At 39.5% G+C, this 26708-nt stretch overlaps 1 protein-coding gene across 1 annotated transcript; it reads right to left on the bottom strand.

The window, feature by feature from the left end:
* Positions 1–23006: 23006 nt before the first annotated feature.
* On the bottom strand, positions 23007–24118 carry LOC145045567 (uncharacterized). The gene is made up of 2 exons (XM_078993888.1): positions 24007–24118; positions 23007–23830 (listed from the first exon to the last, which is right to left on the bottom strand). The coding sequence occupies exons 1-2, from the start codon at positions 24116–24118 to the stop codon at positions 23007–23009; spliced, it is 936 nt and encodes a 311-aa protein (XP_078850014.1).
* Between the last annotated feature and the right edge of the window lie 2590 nt (positions 24119–26708).

Consider the following 26708-nt stretch of genomic DNA (forward strand, 5'->3'; position numbering starts at 1 on the left):
GATTTCATTGTATCATGACCTTACACGCCACATATTTTGCATGATCTTGATTTCTGTTGACCTTGAACAGTAGTCTTCTCTAAGAAAATCTTTAACCATCTTTCGGTTCCACAACCTTTATTCCTCATTGCATGCAGATTTTCTTCATTGTGATGAATAACTAATAGATAATAACACCATGTAATGAAATATGAGTGACGGTATATAATAATTATAATCAGGATAATATGCATGTATAGATAACATTACCTTTAATTCCTGAATGTTTATATTTATTGTGATTAATCCTTGAATTATACATATATACAATCATAATTGATGTTACTATATGTATGTACAATATTCTATAAGAATAATACACAATGTTTCATGTCTATATTGAACTAGTGATTTCCTTAATTATGATGAATCTCTAGATAGATACTCACACAATGTAATGACATTTGGGTAATGATATACGATTAATATAATCAGAAGAATTTCATTACAAAATAAGATTTAAACAAAACCATGTCATTGTAGTAAAGATTGGTTTCTATACAAGATCAGATAAAAGAAAAATGAAAACCATTAAACATAATAATGATGTCAATTATTATATGAACAAAGTCAACAATGCATTATTTTTCACTAATTATGACTCATATTTTGAAAATATACTCATATTCTTATAGAAGAATTTAGTCATGAGAAGGGGTGATACATTTGACTCTTTTTTCATTCAGGACTTTTATCAAACAGGTAGAATGCATGTATAGTTTAAGTGAATTTGTTGAATAACAATAATTACTTTGCACATACCTTGTCAATTTTACAAAACACATTGCTTGAAAAGTGTTGAAAATCAAACCTTAAAAGTGCTCAAAGTCAAACCTTGACAAATTGTAAGAATCATAAATCTGATAAATAGAAATTGAATCTAGAAAGTGCTCAATATAGATGTAAAACAGCTAAACGATTGTGATTTGATGAAGAATTGTTGAAATCAAAGATCAATGAAGAAAAACTAACCCTCTTTGTTGAAAGTGGATGATTATGGTGCTAAAAATCGATTATATTTTGACGGTGATATATGTGATTTGATGAAGTATATTGTTGAAAATAACCTCTATCTGGTGATCACCCCCAGATGTCGATAGATGAAAATCAACCCCCAGATGTCGATAGATGAATTTCAACCCCAATCAATCCGATTATCAATTGTAGATGTAGAAGAATGAAGAAGATGAACTCGAAAAACACAAAAATCATGAATTTAGAAGCTATGATTTAGATAGGATACGATCATTCTTCAATCAATCAATCTCAAAATCAGATGATGATATGGTTGAAATAAGTGAAGATTTAAGGAGATTGAAGATCGATTACAAGAAGATTAAGGAATGCTGATGACATAGGAGTGATAGTTTTGGTAGAAGAAACGAAGTTGATGAAGATGTTCTTGAGGACGACATGAATATGACGCTAATTGTGTATCAGATCTGGTAGTGATATTATATTTAACATAGTGACTAATCTGCCCCTAATTAACTAATCAGTTAGATTAATTAGTGTTAATCTATTTTTTTTATAAGCCACAAGATAAATGTCACACCCCAAAACCAAGAATGGCAGAAACGTTCTGGGGCGGAGGACGTCATGTAAAGTATCACAACACAGTAAATGTAAATAAGCAAACAACATCATCCATTGCATTAAATACAAAATTTTAATACAAGCGTGTTCCGTACAGTTTTTAGACACCAAAAATATAATGTAAATCAAAATAATATGATGAGTCTTGAATGCGCTCCATCTTCTCAAAAGCTAGCATCGGTACCTGTCTACTGATGACCTGAGAATACAAGTTATTTTGAAAGAGTTTATCAGCATTAAGCTGGTGAATTCATAAGTATTTTAGTGACGATGTTTGTTATCAAAACGTTTGAACCTGTCGCAAGTATGAGTTGTAAATGTATGTAAGTGTTTGTAAAAGTTTGAATCTCTCAGAAAAACCTATATTTTCTGTTAAAGTAACCCTCTACCAAGGCTTAACTGTTTTGTATGCTCGTTTGATGTAAAAGTGTGTAATTTCCCAAGTGTAACTATCATTTAACAAAATACAGTTTGTACATTAAAGTTTAAATGAGGTTATCACCAAAATGTAATGGGTAAATTATTGTAGTACTGTAGTTTTGTTTTATAGGAACTACTGCTGTACTAACTACCTTAAACCGGGTTTATATTAAGGTATCATGTGATAAATTGCACCATACTATCGACTGGTAACAACGACAACGTATAGTCGAAAAATAAGGTATGACGTTTGGCACCCGCAGACCTGTCGGTCCCACTGTAGCTAGCAGCGAGGTGTAGGATAGTCAATCCAGTATAGATCTATACGCAAACTCACGCTTTCCCTCCAAGAGACTCTGGCTACAACTCGGGTCATGACAATTAAGACATGCTCCCATACAGTGGATCACAATTGTTAACGTATTCGTGTACATGTAATATAATATTACTTGTTCTAGTATCGTTGTATATGTTCTCTTAGTAATAAGTATTGACTCCTGAATGAACTGACTCGTTGATCTAGAAATTGTAGTAGTATGATCCTGTGTTACCCCGATGGTAACTTACTAATGATGTGCTGATAAGTATGAATATGGAAGTACTTTTATGTCTATACATGTATATATGATATATAACTAATATTGTAACGACCCTCGGATGGTCACCCGAAATCCCACCAGACCACATCTCAGTGCGCGAAGAGGAAATAGGGCGGATGGCCTTCCTAAGCCCTTTAAACATTACTTATATATCTATACATATATGGGCATGCAATTTATAAGTAGTAAAACAAAGTTTAAATAAAAGCATTTGATAAGTAAAAGAGTTTGTGAAACATTTTGAAGTAAAACAGTTTGAGCAGTGATAAAATCATTGGTTTCCTAGTTATTAATCACATGTGATTAATGCAATCACATGTGATCGAAGCAATAACTATAAGTGTTTAACTTGTATCCACCCCCCATAAAGTATTTAAAACATTTAAAAACATTTCAAAGGTTGAATAAAGGGGTTTGAACTCACTTGGAAGCTTGAAGATAGCGAGATCGAAAACCGGGCAGAGTTTCGTCTCGGGAAACGGATTTTTCTCAGGATTCTCGGGAATCTCGGGAGTAAAATCGACTCTTCGGGACTTGAGCAAAAAGACCAGAGCTTCGGGTTTGAACGGGCACGAAAATCGAGGCAAATCGTGAGAGAAAGAGAGAAAATGAACAAATTTTTCGGAAAGGCTCGCATCCCTTTTATAGGGGTGCTGAACCGCCTCCATACGCGGGGCGTACGGGCGTACGCAGCGCGTACCCGTACGTCATCGCTTACGTATTTCGGATGGGGTGGGACGGCGGGTCGGGTAGCTTCGCATAGGGCGACGTGGACGATCCGAGGCCGTGGCCTCGAGTACGCAGGGCGTACGAGGGTACGCGGCGCGTACCTCGGCCCTAGGCTGACTCCTCTTCGGATAATACCGAATTTTTAATAAAAATTATATATAAATTATTTATCAAACTTCAAAAATTCATATCTCCTTCATACGAACTCCGTTTTCGAAGTTCTTTATATCCCCGCGAAGGTGAGACTACGATCTACAACTTTCGTTTAGATTCCGTTGGAAAATTCCGAAATTATTTTTATTATTTATTTATTAAAATGACTTGATTAAGGAATTTCTTTAAAAATTCATAACTTTTTTATCTGATGTCGGTTTTTGCCAGACTTTTTACCGTTGAAATACCATTGTCGAGACCTTCAATTCTCATTTAGGTCATTCCGGCCAAATGTCGCTCGATCTCCGTTTCGAGTTTTTAGCTGTCTGTTGCTAAGCTGAACTTGGAAAAATCATAACTTCAATATACGAAGTCGGATTTGGGCGTTCTTTTTACGTACGATCATGGTTTAATGATATTTAAACATAGAAGAATTTAAATAGAAACTTTTTGGACATTTTATTATCAAAGTTAATTTTATTAACTCAAAAATGTTTACAATACTTGACCTATTAGGCCATTACAAAGAGTTGAAATATCGGGTTGTCACATCATCCCCCCGTTAGTGGAAATTTCGTCCTGAAATTCGAAGTAAGAAAACACTCGTGGATTGGGGAAATAGATGTGGGTACTTGCGTTGCATCTGATCTTCACGTTCCCATGTGAATTCAGGTCCCTGCTTAACGTTCCAGCGAACCTTCACGATGGGTATGCGACTTTGTTTTGTTTGCTTGACCTCTCGGTCCATGATTTCTACTGGTTCTTCCACAAAATTGAGGCTCTCATTGATCTCGATCTCGTCGAGTGGGATTACGAGAGTCTCGTCGGATAGACACTTTTTCAAGTTAGATACGTGGAATGTAGAATGTACGTTACGAAGTGCGCCTGGTAGATCGAGTTTGTAAGCTACGGGGCCGACTCTTGCAAGAATCTCGAAAGGCCCTATGTACCTCGGATTAAGCTTCCCACGCTTGCCGAAGCATATCAAGCCCTTCCAGGGTGAGACTTTGAGAAGGACTCGGTCTCCCACCTGAAATTCCAAAGGTTTCCTTCGTTTATCTACGTAGCTCTTCTGTCGATCTCTAGAGGCTTTCAATCCTTCACGGATTTGAACGATTTTCTCTGTCGTTTCCCGAATGATCTCCGGACCGGTGAGAGTACTATCGGAAGCTTGCCCCCTGGCTAATTGGGTATCACCCACCTCAGCCCAGCATAGAGGGGATCTGCACTTTCAGCCATAGAGAGTTTCAAATGGAGCAGCCTTAATGCTCGTGTGATAACTGTTATTATAGGAAAACTCGACAAGGGGTAAATGAGTATCCCATGCCTTCCTAAAGTCAATCACGCAGGCTCGCAACATATCTTCCAGAGTTTGGATGGTCCTCTCACTCTGTCCGTCGGTCTGCGGATGGTAGGCTGTGCTCATGTCCAGCCTTGTTCCTAGGGAATGTTGTAGTGATTGCCAAAATCTTGAGGTGAACCTACTATCTCTATCGGAGATAATGGACATAGGTACACCATGTAGCCGTATGATTTCCCTAATGTATGTTCTCGTAAGTTTCTCCATCTTGTCGGTTTCTTTGATAGGCAGGAAGTGTGCAAACTTGGTCAATCTATCAACGATGACCCATATGGTGTCAAGTCCACCCGCTGTCTTGGGCAACTTGGTTGTGAAATCCATAGTGATCCGCTCCTACTTCCATTCCGAGATCTCTGGTTGTTGCAATAAACCAGAGGGCTTCTGGTACTCGACCTTAACCTTTGCGCAAGTAAGGAATTTACTCACGAAGGTAGCAATATCTGCTTTCATATTAGGCCACCCGTATAGCTTTTTAAGATCCAGATACATCTTATCTGAACCTGGGTGGACGGAATACCGAGTGTTGTGCGCCTCGGTCATGACCAAGTCTCGGTAACCACCGTGTTTCGGTGTCCAGATCCGATCCATGAAATATAAGGCTCCGTCACCCTTGGCTTCTAAATTCTTGTCCATTCCTCTGAGGGATTCACTCGTCACATTTTCAGGTTTCATGGCTTTAAGTTGGGCCGCCTGAATTTGATTAGACAAGTGTGAATGGATGGTTATTGACAATGACTTGATTTTGCGACCAGAATATTCCTTCCGACTTAGGGCGTCTGCTACTACGTTGGCTTTACCCGGATGATAACGAATATCACATTCGTAATCACTGAGTAGTTCGACCCACCGTCGTTGTCTCATGTTGAGCTCCTTTTGATCGAAAATGTGTTGTAAACTCTTGTGGTCGGTAAAGATAGTGCTCTTCGTTCCATACAAGTAATGTCTCCAGATCTTCAGAGCAAATACCACTGCTCCTAGTTCAAGATCGTGGGTCGTGTAGTTAACCTCGTGTGTCTTCAACTGTCTCGAGGCGTAGGCGATGACCTTACCTCGCTGCATCAGGACACATCCGAGCCCTTGATTCGATGCATCGCAATAGACTACGAAGTCTTCTATTCCTTCGGGAAGGGATAGTATTGGTGTGGTGCACAAGGCTCGTTTGAGCGTTTGGAACGCTCTTTCTTGTTTCTCTTCCCAATCAAAGGTCACGCCTTTCTAGGTTAGGGTTGTAAGAGGTTTCGCTATTCAAGAGAAGTTCTGAATGAATCTGCGGTAGTAGCCAGCGAGACCTAGAAATTGGCGAATTTCTGTAGGCGTCTTGGGTGCTGACCAGTTCTCAATGGCTTTAATTTTGGATGGGTCCACGTGCATTCCCTCTTCGCTTACCACGTGTCCTAAGAATTCGACTCTCCGGATCCAAAATTCACATTTCGAGAACTTCGCATAAAGCTTCTCTTTTCGTAATGTCTCTAAAACTTGTCGCAGGTGATCGCCATGCTCTTTCTTACTTCGGGAGTAGATCAGGATGTCGTCAATGAAAACGATGACGAAATGATCCAAGTAAGGTCGGCATACTCTATTCATCAGATCCATGAAGACTGCGGGCGCATTGGTCAATCCGAATGGCATCACCACGAACTCGTAATATCCGTAACGAGTTCGGAAGGCTGTCTTCGGCACATCCTCCGCTAGAACTCGTAACTGGTGATATCCGGATCTCAGATCAATCTTAGAAAAATAGTTCGCCCCTTGCAGTTGGTCAAATAGATCATCGATGCGAGGCAGAGGGTAACGATTCTTGACCGTCAGTTTGTTGAGTTCTCTGTAGTCAATACACATACGGAATGATCCGTCTTTCTTCTTAACGAACAAGACCGGTGCTCCCCAAGGTGAGAAACTCGGTCTTATAAAGCCCTTGCTGAGCAGTTCGTTAAGTTGACCAGAGAGTTCCTGCATCTCAGCTGGTGCTAAGCGGTAGGGCGACTTGGCTACTGGGGTAGCTCCTGGGACTAAGTCGATTCTAAACTCGACCTGTCGTTGCGGAGGTAACCCGGGTAGTTCTTCTGGGAAAATGTCGGGGAAGTCGTTCACTACAGGGATGTTCTTTAGTTATTTCGTTTCGAGGCTCGTGTCGACGACGTGAGCAAGGAATGCATGGTATTCCTTACGCAGATACTTTTGTGCTTGAATACTTGATATGATGCAAAGACTTGCACCGGGTTTGTCGCCGTAGACTATAAGAGTTTCGTTAGACGGAAGGTTTAGACGGACTGCTTTCTCGTAGCACATGATGTCGGCGCGATGAAGGCTTAACCAATCCATGCCAATGATAACGTCGAAACTTTTTATTGAGACTGGCATGAGGTCGATTGGGAATGAATGGTTATCTAGTGTTAGGGTACAACCTAAGTATATGCTACTCGTACTTTCAGTTTTTCCATTAGCCATTTCTACTATGAATAGTTCTTTGAGTGCGTGCGGTGGTTGATTAAGTATGCGAGCAAATTTATGGTTTACGAAGCTTCGCTCCGCTCCACTATCGAATAGAATGCATGCATAGGAGTTATCGAGGAGGAACGTACCAGTCACCACTGTCGGGTCAGCAACTGCTTCCCCGTGGCCTATAGCTAGTATCCTCTCTGCTCCTCCAACATTTTTCGCCTTGGGGCAGTCCCTCTTATAGTGGCCTGCTTCGCCACATCCATAGCAGGTTGGGCTCGCGCCAGAGCCGGGGACTTGGGCGATCGGTCTCGCCGGAGATTTACAGAAACGGACTGTGTGTCCTCTTCTGTGGCAGTTAGAGCACTGCATTTCATGGCAAGGGCCATTGTGGTGGTAGTTGCATTTGTTGCACTTGGGCAAACCTCCAGCATACTGTCCTATCGGAGCAGTAGTAGCAGCAACAACAGGGGTTATTGCAGCATGCACCGCCACAATTTGCTGCTTTTTGGAAGCTCGATTCGTCTTCTTCCTTTCCTCCCAGAGTTTCCGCTTTGTGTCAACGGGTTTGGAGGGTTCTAAGATGGCTAGCGTTGTTGTTGTTGTGGGGGGTTTGTCCCCATGGTCAATGAGTCGTTGTGCCAGTCGTTTGGCACTGTTGAAGGTAGCGGGGTTTGATGATAGGACATTCCCCTGATATGGAGGCACTAGCCCCCATATGTACCTTTCGATCTTTTTCCCTTCAGTGGGAACCATATTAGGGCAGAGGGCCACCAGTTCGCTGAATCTGGCGATGTAAGCGACAATGTTGGTGCCCTTCATGGTCTGGCTCCAAAGCTCCTGCTCTAGTTTCTGGATCTCGCCCCTCGGGCAGTATTCCTCAATCATGAGGTCTTTCATCGTTTCCCAGCCTATGTCGTTGGCTACGACGAGAGTTGGAGATTTAACGTGGCCGTTCCACCACGTCAGGGCCTTTCCTTCAAAGGTGCATGCGGCATATTTCACTTTGCTCGCAGCAGGGCATGAACAAATTTCGAAGACCGCTTCGGTCTTCTCGAACCATTGCGAGAGGGCAATGACTCCGCCGGTCCCATGAAAGGACTTCGGCTTGCAGTTGGTGAAATCCTTGTAAGAGCACTCTCTCGAGCACACAGGGGTTTCAACTGGGATTGATTCCACAGGGGTTCTACCTCTGCTGGCATCAGAAGAGTGATACTGTGCCATGGCAGTTGCCACTACTGCAGCTACGGCAGCATTTAGGGTTGCTGTATCGATGACCTGAGGTGGAGGAGGTGGTGGTGCAGGATTATTCCTGGGAGATTTGCGAGGAGGAATCTTTCAGCTATAAGTTTATAAAGATAAGAAAATGGTAAGAATCAATTTGCAAGCAACGTGCGAGTGACACATGGACTAACTAACCATAGCCCAACAGTTGAATGAGTGTTTGAAATCACAACAAGAAATATTAGTAGGAAAACACCAGTGTATAGATTTTTCCCACAATTTAGATAGATTTCAATAATACTGGTATTACTGATGTAATAAGTTCAAGGAAAATCGACCTAACAGTAAGTCTTACATCATACCATATAGAAAAGTTTGACAGTTCTTAGATTCCTAATTAGAGTACTGAAAGTTAGGAATATTTTACAGACAAGTGCTACTTAGAGCACAGATGTTAAAGGCTAATCCTTAACCCTAAAGATAATGATGTACTAGACATCATCTAACGGCGATGAATATTCCTCGGGAGAACCCTAAGGTCTCTCATTTGACGGACCACCTCTTGAAGGTGTCGCTCATGAGCCCTTTGACGGGCTCGAAGTTCCATGACTTCTGCTTGAGAGGCAACCAGATGTTGCTGTAGGGTTTCATCGGTTCTCCGGGTCCGTTCCATGTCTTCTTCAAGACGGCGGAGGCGAACTGTGTTGACACCTGAGTTGGCATCAATCTCTACGATCCGGTCGATGGCTGCTCGACCTTGCTCGACATTACAAGATATTCTGCGGATAATGACGAGCGGTAGGTTGTTGACTTCAGGTTCGGAGTCGGATCCATTAGAAAATCCTTATGCGAGGTGACCATCCAAAGGGATTGGATGCTCAACTTCGGGCTCTTCATCGATCCACCCGGCATTGCCTTCATTTGGAAAGTATGGGTCGCCGTGTTGGAATCCATCCATTTAGATCTACGCGAGAAGAGAGGTATAAGAATATAGTATACGTGTAACTAGTAGTACAAAATACACCTATAGTGTTTTAAAGTTTAAGTTCTATTAGTCTTCATGTGGTATTGTTGGTAAGTTTTTAGACTTGTTAACCTATCACAACCATTCTAGGGCATATGTTAATCACTCCTCAGACCATCGTAGTTGATCAGGCTATGCCATTCGCAGGACTGACCATACATCCCCTAGCTTACTTGTGATATTTAACAATCGTAATACTTTTGTTCTTGTCGTTGTGACACTGGTTTTAGTATGAATGCAGACTAGTATACTTAATTAACTATTTTAGTATTTAAAGTATAGACTCTTGGTCAGAGTGTTTTAATCCCAAATGGGTTTATAGTTTAGGATATCTTTTATGGGTTGATATACTTGCTTCACTATAAACAATGCTCTGATACCAATCTGTCACACCCCAAAACCAAGAATGGCGGAAACGTTCTGGGGCGGAGGACGTCATGTAAAGTATCACAACACAGTAAATGTAAATAAGCAAACAACATCATCCATTGCATTAAATACAAAATTTTAATACAAGCGTGTTCCGTACAGTTTTTAGACACCAAAAATATAATGTAAATCAAAATAATATGATGAGTCTTGAATGCGCTCCATCTTCTTAAAAGCTAGCATCGGTACCTGTCTACTGATGACCTGAGAATACAAGTTATTTTGAAAGAGTTTATCAGCATTAAGCTGGTGAATTCATAAGTATTTTAGTGACGATGTTTGTTATCAAAACGTTTGAACCTATCGCAAGTATGAGTTGTAAATGTATGTAAGTGTTTGTAAAAGTTTGAATCTCTCAGAAAAACCTATATTTTCTGTTAAAGTAGCCCTCTACCAAGGCTTAACTGTTTTGTATGCTCGTTTGATGTAAAAGTGTGTAATTTCCCAAGTGTAACTATCATTTAACAAAATATAGTTTGTACATTAAAGTTTAAATGAGGTTATCACCAAAATGTAATGGGTAAATTATTGTAGTACTGTAGTTTTGTTTTATAGGAACTACTGCTGTACTAACTACCTTAAACCGGGTTTATATTAAGGTATCATGTGATAAATTGCACCATACTATCGACTGGTAACAACGACAACGTATAGTCGAAAAATAAGGTATGACGTTTGGCACCCGCAGACCTGTCGGTCCCACTGTAGCTAGCAGCGAGGTGTAGGATAGTCAATCCAGTATAGATCTATACGCAAACTCACGCTTTCCCTCCAAGAGACTCTGGCTACAACTCGGGTCATGACAATTAAGACATGCTCCCATACAGTGGATCACAATTGTTAACGTATTCGTGTACATGTAATATAATATTACTTGTTCTAGTATCGTTGTATATGTTCTCTTAGTAATAAGTATTGACTCCTGAATGAACTGACTCGTTGATCTAGAAATTGTAGTAGTATGATCCTGTGTTACCCCGATGGTAACTTACTAATGATGTGCTGATAAGTATGAATATGGAAGTACTTTTATGTCTATACATGTATATATGATATATAACTAATACTGTAACGACCCTCGGATGGTCACCCGAAATCCCACCAGACCACATCTCAGTGCGCGAAGAGGAAATAGGGCGGATGGCCTTCCTAAGCCCTTTAAACATTACTTATATATCTATACATATATGGGCATGCAATTTATAAGTAGTAAAACAAAGTTTAAATAAAAGCATTTGATAAGTAAAAGAGTTTGTGAAACATTTTGAAGTAAAACAGTTTGAGCAGTGATAAAATCATTGGTTTCCTAGTTATTAATCACATGTGATTAATGCAATCACATGTGATCGAAGCAATAACTATAAGTGTTTAACTTGTATCCACCCCCCATAAAGTATTTAAAACATTTAAAAACATTTCAAAGGTTGAATAAAGGGGTTTGAACTCACTTGGAAGCTTGAAGATAGCGAGATCGAAAACCGGGCAGAGTTTCGTCTCGGGAAACGGATTTTTCTCAGGATTCTCGGGAATCTCGGGAGTAAAATCGACTCTTCGGGACTTGAGCAAAAAGACCAGAGCTTCGGGTTTGAACGGGCACGAAAATCGAGGCAAATCGTGAGAGAAAGAGAGAAAATGAACAAATTTTTCGGAAAGGCTCGCATCCCTTTTATAGGGGTGCTGAACCGCCTCCATACGCGGGGCATACGGGCGTACGCAGCGCGTACCCGTACGTCATCGCTTACGTATTTCGGATGGGGTGGGACGGCGGGTCGGGTAGCTTCGCATAGGGCGATGTGGACGATCCGAGGCCGTGGCCTCGAGTACGCAGGGCGTACGAGGGTACGCGGCGCGTACCTCGGCCCTAGGCTGACTCCTCTTCGGATAATACCGAATTTTTAATAAAAATTATATATAAATTATTTATCAAACTTCAAAAATTCATATCTCCTTCATACGAACTCCGTTTTCGAAGTTCTTTATATCCCCGCGAAGGTGAGACTACGATCTACAACTTTCGTTTAGATTCCGTTGGAAAATTCCGAAATTATTTTTATTATTTATTTATTAAAATGACTTGATTAAGGAATTTCTTTAAAAATTCATAACTTTTTTATCTGATGTCGGTTTTTGCCAGACTTTTTACCGTTGAAATACCATTGTCGAGACCTTCAATTCTCATTTAGGTCATTCCGGCCAAATGTCGCTCGATCTCCGTTTCGAGTTTTTAGCTGTCTGTTGCTAAGCTGAACTTGGAAAAATCATAACTTCAATATACGAAGTCGGATTTGGGCGTTCTTTTTACGTACGATCATGGTTTAATGATATTTAAACATAGAAGAATTTAAATAGAAACTTTTTGGACATTTTATTATCAAAGTTAATTTTATTAACTCAAAAATGTTTACAATACTTGACCTATTAGGCCATTACAAAGAGTTGAAATATCGGGTTGTCACATCATCCCCCCGTTAGTGGAAATTTCGTCCTGAAATTCGAAGTAAGAAAACACTCGTGGATTGGGGAAATAGATGTGGGTACTTGCGTTGCATCTGATCTTCACGTTCCCATGTGAATTCAGGTCCCTGCTTAACGTTCCAGCGAACCTTCACGATGGGTATGCGACTTTGTTTTGTTTGCTTGACCTCTCGGTCCATGATTTCTACTGGTTCTTCCACAAAATTGAGGCTCTCATTGATCTCGATCTCGTCGAGTGGGATTACGAGAGTCTCGTCGGATAGACACTTTTTCAAGTTAGATACGTGGAATGTAGAATGTACGTTACGAAGTGCGCCTGGTAGATCGAGTTTGTAAGCTACGGGGCCGACTCTTGCAAGAATCTCGAAAGGCCCTATGTACCTCGGATTAAGCTTCCCACGCTTGCCGAAGCATATCAAGCCCTTCCAGGGTGAGACTTTGAGAAGGACTCGGTCTCCCACCTGAAATTCCAAAGGTTTCCTTCGTTTATCTACGTAGCTCTTCTGTCGATCTCTAGAGGCTTTCAATCCTTCACGGATTTGAACGATTTTCTCTGTCGTTTCCCGAATGATCTCCGGACCGGTGAGAGTACTATCGGAAGCTTGCCCCCTGGCTAATTGGGTATCACCCACCTCAGCCCAGCATAGAGGGGATCTGCACTTTCAGCCATAGAGAGCTTCAAATGGAGCAGCCTTAATGCTCGTGTGATAACTGTTATTATAGGAAAACTCGACAAGGGGTAAATGAGTATCCCATGCCTTCCTAAAGTCAATCACGCAGGCTCGCAACATATCTTCCAGAGTTTGGATGGTCCTCTCACTCTGTCCGTCGGTCTGCGGATGGTAGGCTGTGCTCATGTCCAGCCTTGTTCCTAGGGAATGTTGTAGTGATTGCCAAAATCTTGAGGTGAACCTACTATCTCTATCGGAGATAATGGACATAGGTACACCATGTAGCCGTATGATTTCCCTAATGTATGTTCTCGTAAGTTTCTCCATCTTGTCGGTTTCTTTGATAGGCAGGAAGTGTGCAAACTTGGTCAATCTATCAACGATGACCCATATGGTGTCAAGTCCACCCGCTGTCTTGGGCAACTTGGTTGTGAAATCCATAGTGATCCGCTCCTACTTCCATTCCGAGATCTCTGGTTGTTGCAATAAACCAGAGGGCTTCTGGTACTCGACCTTAACCTTTGCGCAAGTAAGGAATTTACTCACGAAGGTAGCAATATCTGCTTTCATATTAGGCCACCAGTATAGCTTTTTAAGATCCAGATACATCTTATCTGAACCTGGGTGGACGGAATACCGAGTGTTGTGCGCCTCGGTCATGACCAAGTCTCGGTAACCACCGTGTTTCGGTGTCCAGATCCGATCCATGAAATATAAGGCTCCGTCACCCTTGGCTTCTAAATTCTTGTCCATTCCTCTGAGGGATTCACTCGTCACATTTTCAGGTTTCATGGCTTTAAGTTGGGCCGCCTGAATTTGATTAGACAAGTGTGAATGGATGGTTATTGACAATGACTTGATTTTGCGACCAGAATATTCCTTCCGACTTAGGGCGTCTGCTACTACGTTGGCTTTACCCGGATGATAACGAATATCACATTCGTAATCACTGAGTAGTTCGACCCACCGTCGTTGTCTCATGTTGAGCTCCTTTTGATCGAAAATGTGTTGTAAACTCTTGTGGTCGGTAAAGATAGTGCTCTTCGTTCCATACAAGTAATGTCTCCAGATCTTCAGAGCAAATACCACTGCTCCTAGTTCAAGATCGTGGGTCGTGTAGTTAACCTCGTGTGTCTTCAACTGTCTCGAGGCGTAGGCGATGACCTTACCTCGCTGCATCAGGACACATCCGAGCCCTTGATTCGATGCATCGCAATAGACTACGAAGTCTTCTATTCCTTCGGGAAGGGATAGTATTGGTGTGGTGCACAAGGCTCGTTTGAGCGTTTGGAACGCTCTTTCTTGTTTCTCTTCCCAATCAAAGGTCACGCCTTTCTAGGTTAGGGTTGTAAGAGGTTTCGCTATTCAAGAGAAGTTCTGAATGAATCTGCGGTAGTAGCCAGCGAGACCTAGAAATTGGCGAATTTCTGTAGGCGTCTTGGGTGCTGACCAGTTCTCAATGGCTTTAATTTTGGATGGGTCCACGTGCATTCCCTCTTCGCTTACCACGTGTCCTAAGAATTCGACTCTCCGGATCCAAAATTCACATTTCGAGAACTTCGCATAAAGCTTCTCTTTTCGTAATGTCTCTAAAACTTGTCGCAGGTGATCGCCATGCTCTTTCTTACTTCGGGAGTAGATCAGGATGTCGTCAATGAAAACGATGACGAAATGATCCAAGTAAGGTCGGCATACTCTATTCATCAGATCCATGAAGACTGCGGGCGCATTGGTCAATCCGAATGGCATCACCACGAACTCGTAATATCCGTAACGAGTTCGGAAGGCTGTCTTCGGCACATCCTCCGCTAGAACTCGTAACTGGTGATATCCGGATCTCAGATCAATCTTAGAAAAATAGTTCGCCCCTTGCAGTTGGTCAAATAGATCATCGATGCGAGGCAGAGGGTAACGATTCTTGACCGTCAGTTTGTTGAGTTCTCTGTAGTCAATACACATACGGAATGATCCGTCTTTCTTCTTAACGAACAAGACCGGTGCTCCCCAAGGTGAGAAACTCGGTCTTATAAAGCCCTTGCTGAGCAGTTCGTTAAGTTGACCAGAGAGTTCCTGCATCTCAGCTGGTGCTAAGCGGTAGGGCGACTTGGCTACTGGGGTAGCTCCTGGGACTAAGTCGATTCTAAACTCGACCTGTCGTTGCGGAGGTAACCCGGGTAGTTCTTCTGGGAAAATGTCGGGGAAGTCGTTCACTACAGGGATGTTCTTTAGTTATTTCGTTTCGAGGCTCGTGTCGACGACGTGAGCAAGGAATGCATGGTATTCCTTACGCAGATACTTTTGTGCTTAAATACTTGATATGATGCAAAGACTTGCACCGGGTTTGTCGCCGTAGACTATAAGAGTTTCGTTAGACGGAAGGTTTAGACGGACTGCTTTCTCGTAGCACATGATGTCGGCGCGATGAAGGCTTAACCAATCCATGCCAATGATAACGTCGAAACTTTTTATTGAGACTGGCATGAGGTCGATTGGGAATGAATGGTTATCTAGTGTTAGGGTACAACCTAAGTATATGCTACTCGTACTTTCAGTTTTTCCATTAGCCATTTCTACTATGAATAGTTCTTTGAGTGCGTGCGGTGGTTGATTAAGTATGCGAGCAAATTTATGGTTTACGAAGCTTCGCTCCGCTCCACTATCGAATAGAATGCATGCATAGGAGTTATCGAGGAGGAACGTACCAGTCACCACTGTCGGGTCAGCAACTGCTTCCCCGTGGCCTATAGCTAGTATCCTCTCTGCTCCTCCAACATTTTTCGCCTTGGGGCAGTCCCTCTTATAGTGGCCTGCTTCGCCACATCCATAGCAGGTTGGGCTCGCGCCAGAGCCGGGGACTTGGGCGATCGGTCTCGCCGGAGATTTACAGAAACGGACTGTGTGTCCTCTTCTGTGGCAGTTAGAGCACTGCATTTCATGGCAAGGGCCATTGTGGTGGTAGTTGCATTTGTTGCACTTGGGCAAACCTCCAGCATACTGTCCTATCGGAGCAGTAGTAGCAGCAACAACAGGGGTTATTGCAGCATGCACCGCCACAATTTGCTGCTTTTTGGAAGCTCGATTCGTCTTCTTCCTTTCCTCCCAGAGTTTCCGCTTTGTGTCAACGGGTTTGGAGGGTTCTAAGATGGCTAGCGTTGTTGTTGTTGTGGGGGGTTTGTCCCCATGGTCAATGAGTCGTTGTGCCAGTCGTTTGGCACTGTTGAAGGTAGCGGGGTTTGATGATAGGACATTCCCCTGATATGGAGGCACTAGCCCCCATATGTACCTTTCGATCTTTTTCCCTTCAGTGGGAACCATATTAGGGCAGAGGGCCACCAGTTCGCTGAATCTGGCGATGTAAGCGACAATGTTGGTGCCCTTCATGGTCTGGCTCCAAAGCTCCTGCTCTAGTTTCTGGATCTCGCCCCTCGGGCAGTATTCCTCAATCATGAGGTCTTTCATCGTTTCCCAGCCTATGTCGTTGGCTACGACGAGAGTTGGAGATTTAACGTGGCCGTTCCACCACGTCAGGGCCTTTCCTTCAAAGGTGCATGCGGCATATTTCACTTTGCTCGCAGCAGGGCATGAACAAATTTCGAAGACCGCTTCGGTCTTCTCGAACCATTGCGAGAGGGCAATGACTCCGCCGGTCCCATGAAAGGACTTCGGCTTGCAGTTGGTGAAATCCTTGTAAGAGCACTCTCTCGAGCACACAGGGGTTTCAACTGGGATTGATTCCACAGGGGTTCTACCTCTGCTGGCATCAGAAGAGTGATACTGTGCCATGGCAGTTGCCACTACTGCAGCTACGGCAGCATTTAGGGTTGCTGTATCGATGACCTGAGGTGGAGGAGGTGGTGGTGCAGGATTATTCCTGGGAGATTTGCGAGGAGGAATCTTTCAGCTATAAGTTTATAAAGATAAGAAAATGGTAAGAATCAATTTGCAAGCAACGTGCGAGTGACACATGGACTAACTAACCATAGCCCAACAGTTGAATGAGTGTTTGAAATCACAACAAGAAATATTAGTAGGAAAACACCAGTGTATAGATTTTTCCCACAATTTAGATAGATTTCAATAATACTGGTATTACTGATGTAATAAGTTCAAGGAAAATCGACCTAACAGTAAGTCTTACATCATACCATATAGAAAAGTTTGACAGTTCTTAGATTCCTAATTAGAGTACTGAAAGTTAGGAATATTTTACAGACAAGTGCTACTTAGAGCACAGATGTTAAAGGCTAATCCTTAACCCTAAAGATAATGATGTACTAGACATCATCTAACGGCGATGAATATTCCTCGGGAGAACCCTAAGGTCTCTCATTTGACGGACCACCTCTTGAAGGTGTCGCTCATGAGCCCTTTGACGGGCTCGAAGTTCCATGACTTCTGCTTGAGAGGCAACCAGATGTTGCTGTAGGGTTTCATCGGTTCTCCGGGTCCGTTCCATGTCTTCTTCAAGACGGCGGAGGCGAACTGTGTTGACACCTGAGTTGGCATCAATCTCTACGATCCGGTCGATGGCTGCTCGACCTTGCTCGACATTACAAGATATTCTGCGGATAATGACGAGCGGTAGGTTGTTGACTTCAGGTTCGGAGTCGGATCCATTAGAAAATCCTTATGCGAGGTGACCATCCAAAGGGATTGGATGCTCAACTTCGGGCTCTTCATCGATCCACCCGGCATTGCCTTCATTTGGAAAGTATGGGTCGCCGTGTTGGAATCCATCCATTTAGATCTACGCGAGAAGAGAGGTATAAGAATATAGTATACGTGTAACTAGTAGTACAAAATACACCTATAGTATTTTAAAGTTTAAGTTCTATTAGTCTTCATGTGGTATTGTTGGTAAGTTTTTAGACTTGTTAACCTATCACAACCATTCTAGGGCATATGTTAATCACTCCTCAGACCATCGTAGTTGATCAGGCTATGCCATTCGCAGGACTGACCATACATCCCCTAGCTTACTTGTGATATTTAACAATCGTAATACTTTTGTTCTTGTCGTTGTGACACTGGTTTTAGTATGAATGCAGACTAGTATACTTAATTAACTATTTTAGTATTTAAAGTATAGACTCTTGGTCAGAGTGTTTTAATCCCAAATGGGTTTATAGTTTAGGATATCTTTTATGGGTTGATATACTTGCTTCACTATAAACAATGCTCTGATACCAATCTGTCACACCCCAAAACCAAGAATGGCGGAAACGTTCTGGGGCGGAGGACGTCATGTAAAGTATCACAACACAGTAAATGTAAATAAGCAAACAACATCATCCATTGCATTAAATACAAAATTTTAATACAAGCGTGTTCCGTACAGTTTTTAGACACCAAAAATATAATGTAAATCAAAATAATATGATGAGTCTTGAATGCGCTCCATCTTCTTAAAAGCTAGCATCGGTACCTGTCTACTGATGACCTGAGAATACAAGTTATTTTGAAAGAGTTTATCAGCATTAAGCTGGTGAATTCATAAGTATTTTAGTGACGATGTTTGTTATCAAAACGTTTGAACCTATCGCAAGTATGAGTTGTAAATGTATGTAAGTGTTTGTAAAAGTTTGAATCTCTCAGAAAAACCTATATTTTCTGTTAAAGTAGCCCTCTACCAAGGCTTAACTGTTTTGTATGCTCGTTTGATGTAAAAGTGTGTAATTTCCCAAGTGTAACTATCATTTAACAAAATATAGTTTGTACATTAAAGTTTAAATGAGGTTATCACCAAAATGTAATGGGTAAATTATTGTAGTACTGTAGTTTTGTTTTATAGGAACTACTGCTGTACTAACTACCTTAAACCGGGTTTATATTAAGGTATCATGTGATAAATTGCACCATACTATCGACTGGTAACAACGACAACGTATAGTCGAAAAATAAGGTATGACGTTTGGCACCCGCAGACCTGTCGGTCCCACTGTAGCTAGCAGCGAGGTGTAGGATAGTCAATCCAGTATAGATCTATACGCAAACTCACGCTTTCCCTCCAAGAGACTCTGGCTACAACTCGGGTCATGACAATTAAGACATGCTCCCATACAGTGGATCATAATTGTTAACGTATTCGTGTACATGTAATATAATATTACTTGTTCTAGTATCGTTGTATATGTTCTCTTAGTAATAAGTATTGACTCCTGAATGAACTGACTCGTTGATCTAGAAATTGTAGTAGTATGATCCTGTGTTACCCCGATGGTAACTTACTAATGATGTGCTGATAAGTATGAATATGGAAGTACTTTTATGTCTATACATGTATATATGATATATAACTAATACTGTAACGACCCTCGGATGGTCACCCGAAATCCCACCAGACCACATCTCAGTGCGCGAAGAGGAAATAGGGCGGATGGCCTTCCTAAGCCCTTTAAACATTACTTATATATCTATACATATATGGGCATGCAATTTATAAGTAGTAAAACAAAGTTTAAATAAAAGCATTTGATAAGTAAAAGAGTTTGTGAAACATTTTGAAGTAAAACAGTTTGAGCAGTGATAAAATCATTGGTTTCCTAGTTATTAATCACATGTGATTAATGCAATCACATGTGATCGAAGCAATAACTATAAGTGTTTAACTTGTATCCACCCCCCATAAAGTATTTAAAACATTTAAAAACATTTCAAAGGTTGAATAAAGGGGTTTGAACTCACTTGGAAGCTTGAAGATAGCAAGATCGAAAACCGGGCAGAGTTTCGTCTCGGGAAACGGATTTTTCTCAGGATTCTCGGGAATCTCGGGAGTAAAATCGACTCTTCGGGACTTGAGCAAAAAGACCAGAGCTTCGGGTTTGAACGGGCACGAAAATCGAGGCAAGATCGTGAGAGAAAGAGAGAAAATGAACAAATTTTTCGGAAAGGCTCGCATCCCTTTTATAGGGGTGCTGAACCGCCTCCATACGCGGGGCGTACGGGCGTACGCAGCGCGTACCCGTACGTCATCGCTTACGTATTTCGGATGGGGTGGGACGGCGGGTCGGGTAGCTTCGCATAGGGCGACGTGGACGATCCGAGGCCGTGGCCTCGAGTACGCAGGGCGTACGAGGGTACGCGGCGCGTACCTCGGCCCTAGGCTGACTCCTCTTCGGATAATACCGAATTTTTAATAAAAATTATATATAAATTATTTATCAAACTTCAAAAATTCATATCTCCTTCATACGAACTCCGTTTTCGAAGTTCTTTATATCCCCGCGAAGGTGAGACTATGATCTACAACTTTCGTTTAGATTCCGTTGGAAAATTCCGAAATTATTTTTATTATTTATTTATTAAAATGACTTGATTAAGGAATTTCTTTAAAAATTCATAACTTTTTTATCTGATGTCGGTTTTTGCCAGACTTTTTACCGTTGAAATACCATTGTCGAGACCTTCAATTCTCGTTTAGGTCATTCCGGCCAAATGTCGCTCGATCTCCGTTTCGAGTTTTTAGTTGTCTGTTGCTAAGCTGAACTTGGAAAAATCATAACTTCAATATACGAAGTCGGATTTGGGCGTTCTTTTTACGTACGATCATGGTTTAATGATATTTAAACATAGAAGAATTTAAATAGAAACTTTTTGGACATTTTATTATCAAAGTTAATTTTATTAACTCAAAAATGTTTACAATACTTGACCTATTAGGCCATTACAAAGAGTTGAAATATCGGGTTGTCACATCATCCCCCCGTTAGTGGAAATTTCGTCCTGAAATTCGAAGTAAGAAAACACTCGTGGATTGGGGAAATAGATGTGGGTACTTGCGTTGCATCTGATCTTCACGTTCCCATGTGAATTCAGGTCCCTGCTTAACGTTCCAGCGAACCTTCACGATGGGTATGCGACTTTGTTTTGTTTGCTTGACCTCTCGGTCCATGATTTCTACTGGTTCTTCCACAAAATTGAGGCTCTCATTGATCTCGATCTCGTCGAGTGGGATTACGAGAGTCTCGTCGGATAGACACTTTTTCAAGTTAGATACGTGGAATGTAGAATGTACGTTACGAAGTGCGCCTGGTAGATCGAGTTTGTAAGCTACGGGGCCGACTCTTGCAAGAATCTCGAAAGGCCCTATGTACCTCGGATTAAGCTTCCCACGCTTGCCGAAGCATATCAAGCCCTTCCAGGGTGAGACTTTGAGAAGGACTCGGTCTCCCACCTGAAATTCCAAAGGTTTCCTTCGTTTATCTGCGTAGCTCTTCTGTCGGTCTCTAGAGGCTTTCAATCCTTCACGGATTTGAACGATTTTCTCTGTCGTTTCCCGAATGATCTCCGGACCGGTGAGAGTACTATCGGAAGCTTGCCCCCTGGCTAATTGGGTATCACCCACCTCAGCCCAGCATAGAGGGGATCTGCACTTTCAGCCATAGAGAGCTTCAAATGGAGCAGCCTTAATGCTCGTGTGATAACTGTTATTATAGGAAAACTCGACAAGGGGTAAATGAGTATCCCATGCCTTCCTAAAGTCAATCACGCAGGCTCGCAACATATCTTCCAGAGTTTGGATGGTCCTCTCACTCTGTCCGTCGGTCTGCGGATGGTAGGCTGTGCTCATGTCCAGCCTTGTTCCTAGGGAATGTTGTAGTGATTGCCAAAATCTTGAGGTGAACCTACTATCTCTATCGGAGATAATGGACATAGGTACACCATGTAGCCGTATGATTTCCCTAATGTATGTTCTCGTAAGTTTCTCCATCTTGTCGGTTTCTTTGATAGGCAGGAAGTGTGCAGACTTGGTCAATCTATCAACGATGACCCATATGGTGTCAAGTCCACCCGCTGTATATATTATAGTTGAAAATGAAAATTATGTAAGAGGAAAATAAATATGAAATTGATAAAAATCTTGGAAGTAAATCCAGTTAGAAGTTGAATTATAAGAACATTGGACAACTACAATGTATATATATAATACAAAACGATGTAGTATAGTGAATTTGGGTACCTAAGTTATATACCCGTAAGGGTATATTCACTTTTCCCAAATATATATATATATATATATATATATATATATATATATATATATATATATATATATATATATATATATATATATATATATATATAAGTTTTTTATTTGGAAAAGAAAATACATATAAATTGATTTTCACATTTAAAGATATATTGTAGAAAAATAAAAAAATGTGATCATAAGTTTTGGCGTAATTATATAAATTGTGATGTGACCATATAACAACCACTCTTTTGGTCTTGAAGCTTACGGAAAAAGTTCATTATTGTATAATAGGGATCCTTTATAACCTATTTTATAGCTTTGTAGAGATGAGTTTATACTTTATATGATAACTTTTGTCTTTATGATTCCATATGATAGCTTCGGTATACCCAAGAAAAAAAAAAAAAAAATATATATATATATATATATATATATATATATATATATATATATATATATATATATATATATATATACACTTCGTATTTTAAATGGGTGCTGTTAATAAGGTTGGAGGGAGTGGTGCCACCGAAACCGCATTCCCTCCCTCGCCACGTAAGCGTCACGTCACATTTTACCACTTAAGTGTGGTTTCTTGCCACACCAAAGGTGTGGTGCCACAGTTTTAGTTCTATTTTTTTCCCTTTTTTTTTTGTTTTTTTGTTAACTATTTTAATTTAATAAAACTTATTTTTTAATAAAAAACATAATTTTAAAAACATAATAGTTCATTAATTAAAAATACAAATATCATACATTACTTAATTTAAAAAAAAAAACCTAAAAATTTAGAAAAACAAAGTAGAAACAAAAAACGAACAACTTAAAAAAAACACACAAGAAACCATTAAAAACTTGAAAAAAAAACTAGCAATTAGCCACGATTCATGTAACGGTTTGTCACTTCCTCCTTTATCGCCAAAACCACTTCAAGCTCGGCCCCAGTCATATTCGACGTGTCCATTGCTAGTATTCGCATGTCGCTCTCCCTTTGTTTCCGAAGCTCTCTTTCAGAAGCAATTTTCAAAATCTTGTCCATTCTCTCTTTTATATCCTTCATGTCAGTTCCCATTTCTTTCAAATCATCTGAATCCGACGTTTTGCCTTTGCCTTTGTTTTTTGATTTGTCTCTTCCCAATGGTCGGGAAGGTGGTGAAACTGGAACAAGTTCATCTTCGTTCAGATCAAATTGAACACAAGCATCTGATGTAATATGGTCGGACTCCGATGTTCTGCTGCGTTTTGACCCATTGTCGATATGTTGGTCAGATGTTTTGCTATTCAGCCATTTCCTGTTATCTTTCAAAAAATTCCAAACTTCAAGAAACTTGAAAGCCTTCAGATTTTCTTTTTGATACACTTTCAAGACTTTCTTCAAAATGACTTCATCACTTTCTCCATTTTTCCATTGACGTTTCATGTTGTTCCACAAGTCATTAAACAACATAACTTCCTTGTTCATCTTCCCCAATTTGGAGTACACTTGATGTTTTGAACGGTATTCTCCACGGTTCATTCCTTTATGGAACCTGTGTAAAACGCGAATCCAAAAGCGGTCATGTTTTTGGTCTTTTCCAACCGTCGCGTCTTCTGAAATATCGATCAAAGATTGTGCCAACACCAACGCTTCCAAAGGTTCCCAACATCTAGCCTCCGCCTTCTCTTTTCTTTTATTCGTTGCTTGAGTGGGCTGAGTTTCTGTAACGAATTGCGGCTCAGAATCAGAAACGACCGTTTCTGGTTGTGTTTGTGTTTGTTGTACAAACTCGGGTTGGGACAAAAAATCAAATGGATAAAATCCGAATCGGGTTGTGGTAGTGGTGGTGTTTGTGGTTGTGGTTGCCCTGGTCGTTGTGGAAAATACGGAAACATACCGCCGTAGTGGTAATACGGAGGTGAGAAAATCGGTTGATCAAACGAAGATACTGGGGTGTTGGTATTTCTAACTAGTGTTTTTTCTTTATTAGGTCGTTTGGAAGATAACATTTTTCAAATAAAAATAGAGAAAAGGAGTAGAGATATGATAAAAAGTTGTGTAAAAATATTGTGTAGATTGGTTATATATATATATATGTGTGTGTGTGTGTGTGTGTGTGTGTAGTAACGTTTAAAAAAAAAAAAAAAACAAACATTGAAGACCATTCAACGGTCAAAACAGTCAAAGATCCATGGCCAATCAAATTGCACGGTACCCACAAGCCGCACTGCGGCTGAGACCGCACCAGACCGCGGTCTGGGGGCGGTGTTCCGTGTCCATGTGGCACGAAGTGCGGTCTCGGACCGTACCCATACCGTCAAGCCTAAAACACCCTTGTAACACCTAATTTAAAAGTCAAATAACTTTTTGCATTGAGATTTCCGTTTGACTACATTAACATTTAAGGGTGACGTTATCTGACAACTTTTACTTTTTTTCAACCAATGCATGTTCCGAAAATTTTATGTTCTCAATAGTGTTTGACTTTAAGATTTCAGCTTTTTCACTTTACAAACCACCAACCATTAACATTAATACAACAATAAACATGTTATAATTACATCTTATATAAACTAATCAGGAAACATAAAGTAATTATCATTATTATAAGTTGTCTATTTAGCCATATGAAGTGTCTATTTAACCAACCCCATTTTAAATGTTTGGTATCATAAAAGGTAATAAAAATTAAAAATTAAAACTATTGTTAATAATATAATAACAAAATTTAAATCAACATAAATAGTGTAAATTATATATATATATATATGAAAGGATTATTTGGAAACAAAAAAAAACACTAAAAAAACCCCTAAAAATCATTAAAAAAAAATACACAGACATCACAAAAAAAAAATTTGAATTTTTTATAAAAAAATCGCAGCATTTTTTACAATTTCGATTAAAAAAAATTTTCAAAATTTTTTTTCAACAATTTTGACCTAAAAGTTGCAATTTTTTGATAAAAAAATTAAAAAAAAAAAGTTTTGTGATCTCTAACTATTTTTTTTATGCATTTTAATGATTTTTTGAGTTTTTTGTTTTCCATAAAACCTAAACCATATATATATATATATATATATATATATATATATATATATATATATATATATATATATATATATATATATATATAAAACCATTCAAAAAACGTAATAAAAATATTACATCTTTGACTTTAAATAATGATCTATCAATCCCACATGTATAAGTAATATAACAATGACATCTACTCATAAAATTATAAAGGGAAATCTTCAGAAAAGTCCCAATATTTACTGAAAAGTTACACTTTAGTCCCAAGATTTTTTTTTTGAACGAAAAAGTCCTGAAAACCGGCAAAAATTTGCAGTTTGACCCTTTTTGACCGGTTGAAACCGGTACCAAACTAATTTGGGACTATTTCGTAAACTAATCCAAAATATTGGGATTTTTCAGTAAACAAAAAATATTAGGACTTTTCTGTAAACAAAAATATTAGGACTTTTCTATAAACAAAACCTTAATTATTATTATTGTTATTATTATAATTATTATTATTATTATTATTATTATTATTATTATTATTATTATCATCATCATCATCATCATCATCATCATCATCATCATCATTATTATTATTATTATTATTATTATTATTATTATTATTATTATTATTATTATTAAAAATATAAATAAGAATACTTTTTTTTGAACTTGTTATTATTAATATTGTTACTAATACATATAAATGTATTTAAATGAAAAAATAATATTAATGACATTGTTTAAGGGTGGAGGTGGAGGAGATGTGCTGCCTTTAGCATTGAAATCATTCATGTTTGCTTGTATATTTTTACTTTTTATATGGCCATTTCACATTTGTTGTTATTGTTTTCAATTAAAAATAATAATACTTAACAATTTAAAAGAAGTTGCATATTTGTAAAATTCTTTATAAATAGTTTAAGTTAGAAGGATTTCTCACTTTGTATATAAAAATGTTTACAGTAGAAGGATTATTTTCCAAATCCAACAAATCCACTACAAACATCTACATAGGTAGCCCATATCAAAATTCAAAAATATTAATTACAATATCTTGTTCAATAAAAAGTAATAGGACATGTTTTTTGGATTAATACTTTTGAATTTTGAATAATACTTTTGAATTATTCCTATTACTTTTTGTTAAACAAAATATTGTAATTAATACTTTCGAATTTTAATATAGGTTACTTATGTAGATGTTTGTAGTGGATTTGTTGGATTTGGAAAGTAATTCTTCAACCTTAAACAATTTTATATACAAAATGAGAAACTCTACTACCTTAAACTATTAATATGCAACTTCTTTCAAATTGTTAAATATTAATATTCTGAATTGAAAACAATAATAACAAATATGAAATGACCATATACAAAGTAAAAATATACAAGTAGACATTCACGATTTCAATACTAAAAACATCACCATCTCCTCCACCTCCACCCTTAAACAATGTTATTAATAATATTTTTTTCATTTAATGCATTTATATGTATTAGTAATAATATTAAAAATAACAAGTTCAAAAAATAGTATTCTTATTTATATTTTTAATAATAATAATAATAATA

Source organism: Lactuca saligna, chromosome 5, assembly GCF_052625555.1.
Source record: "Lactuca saligna cultivar CGN05327 chromosome 5, ASM5262555v1, whole genome shotgun sequence".
NCBI lineage: Eukaryota > Viridiplantae > Streptophyta > Magnoliopsida > Asterales > Asteraceae > Lactuca > Lactuca saligna.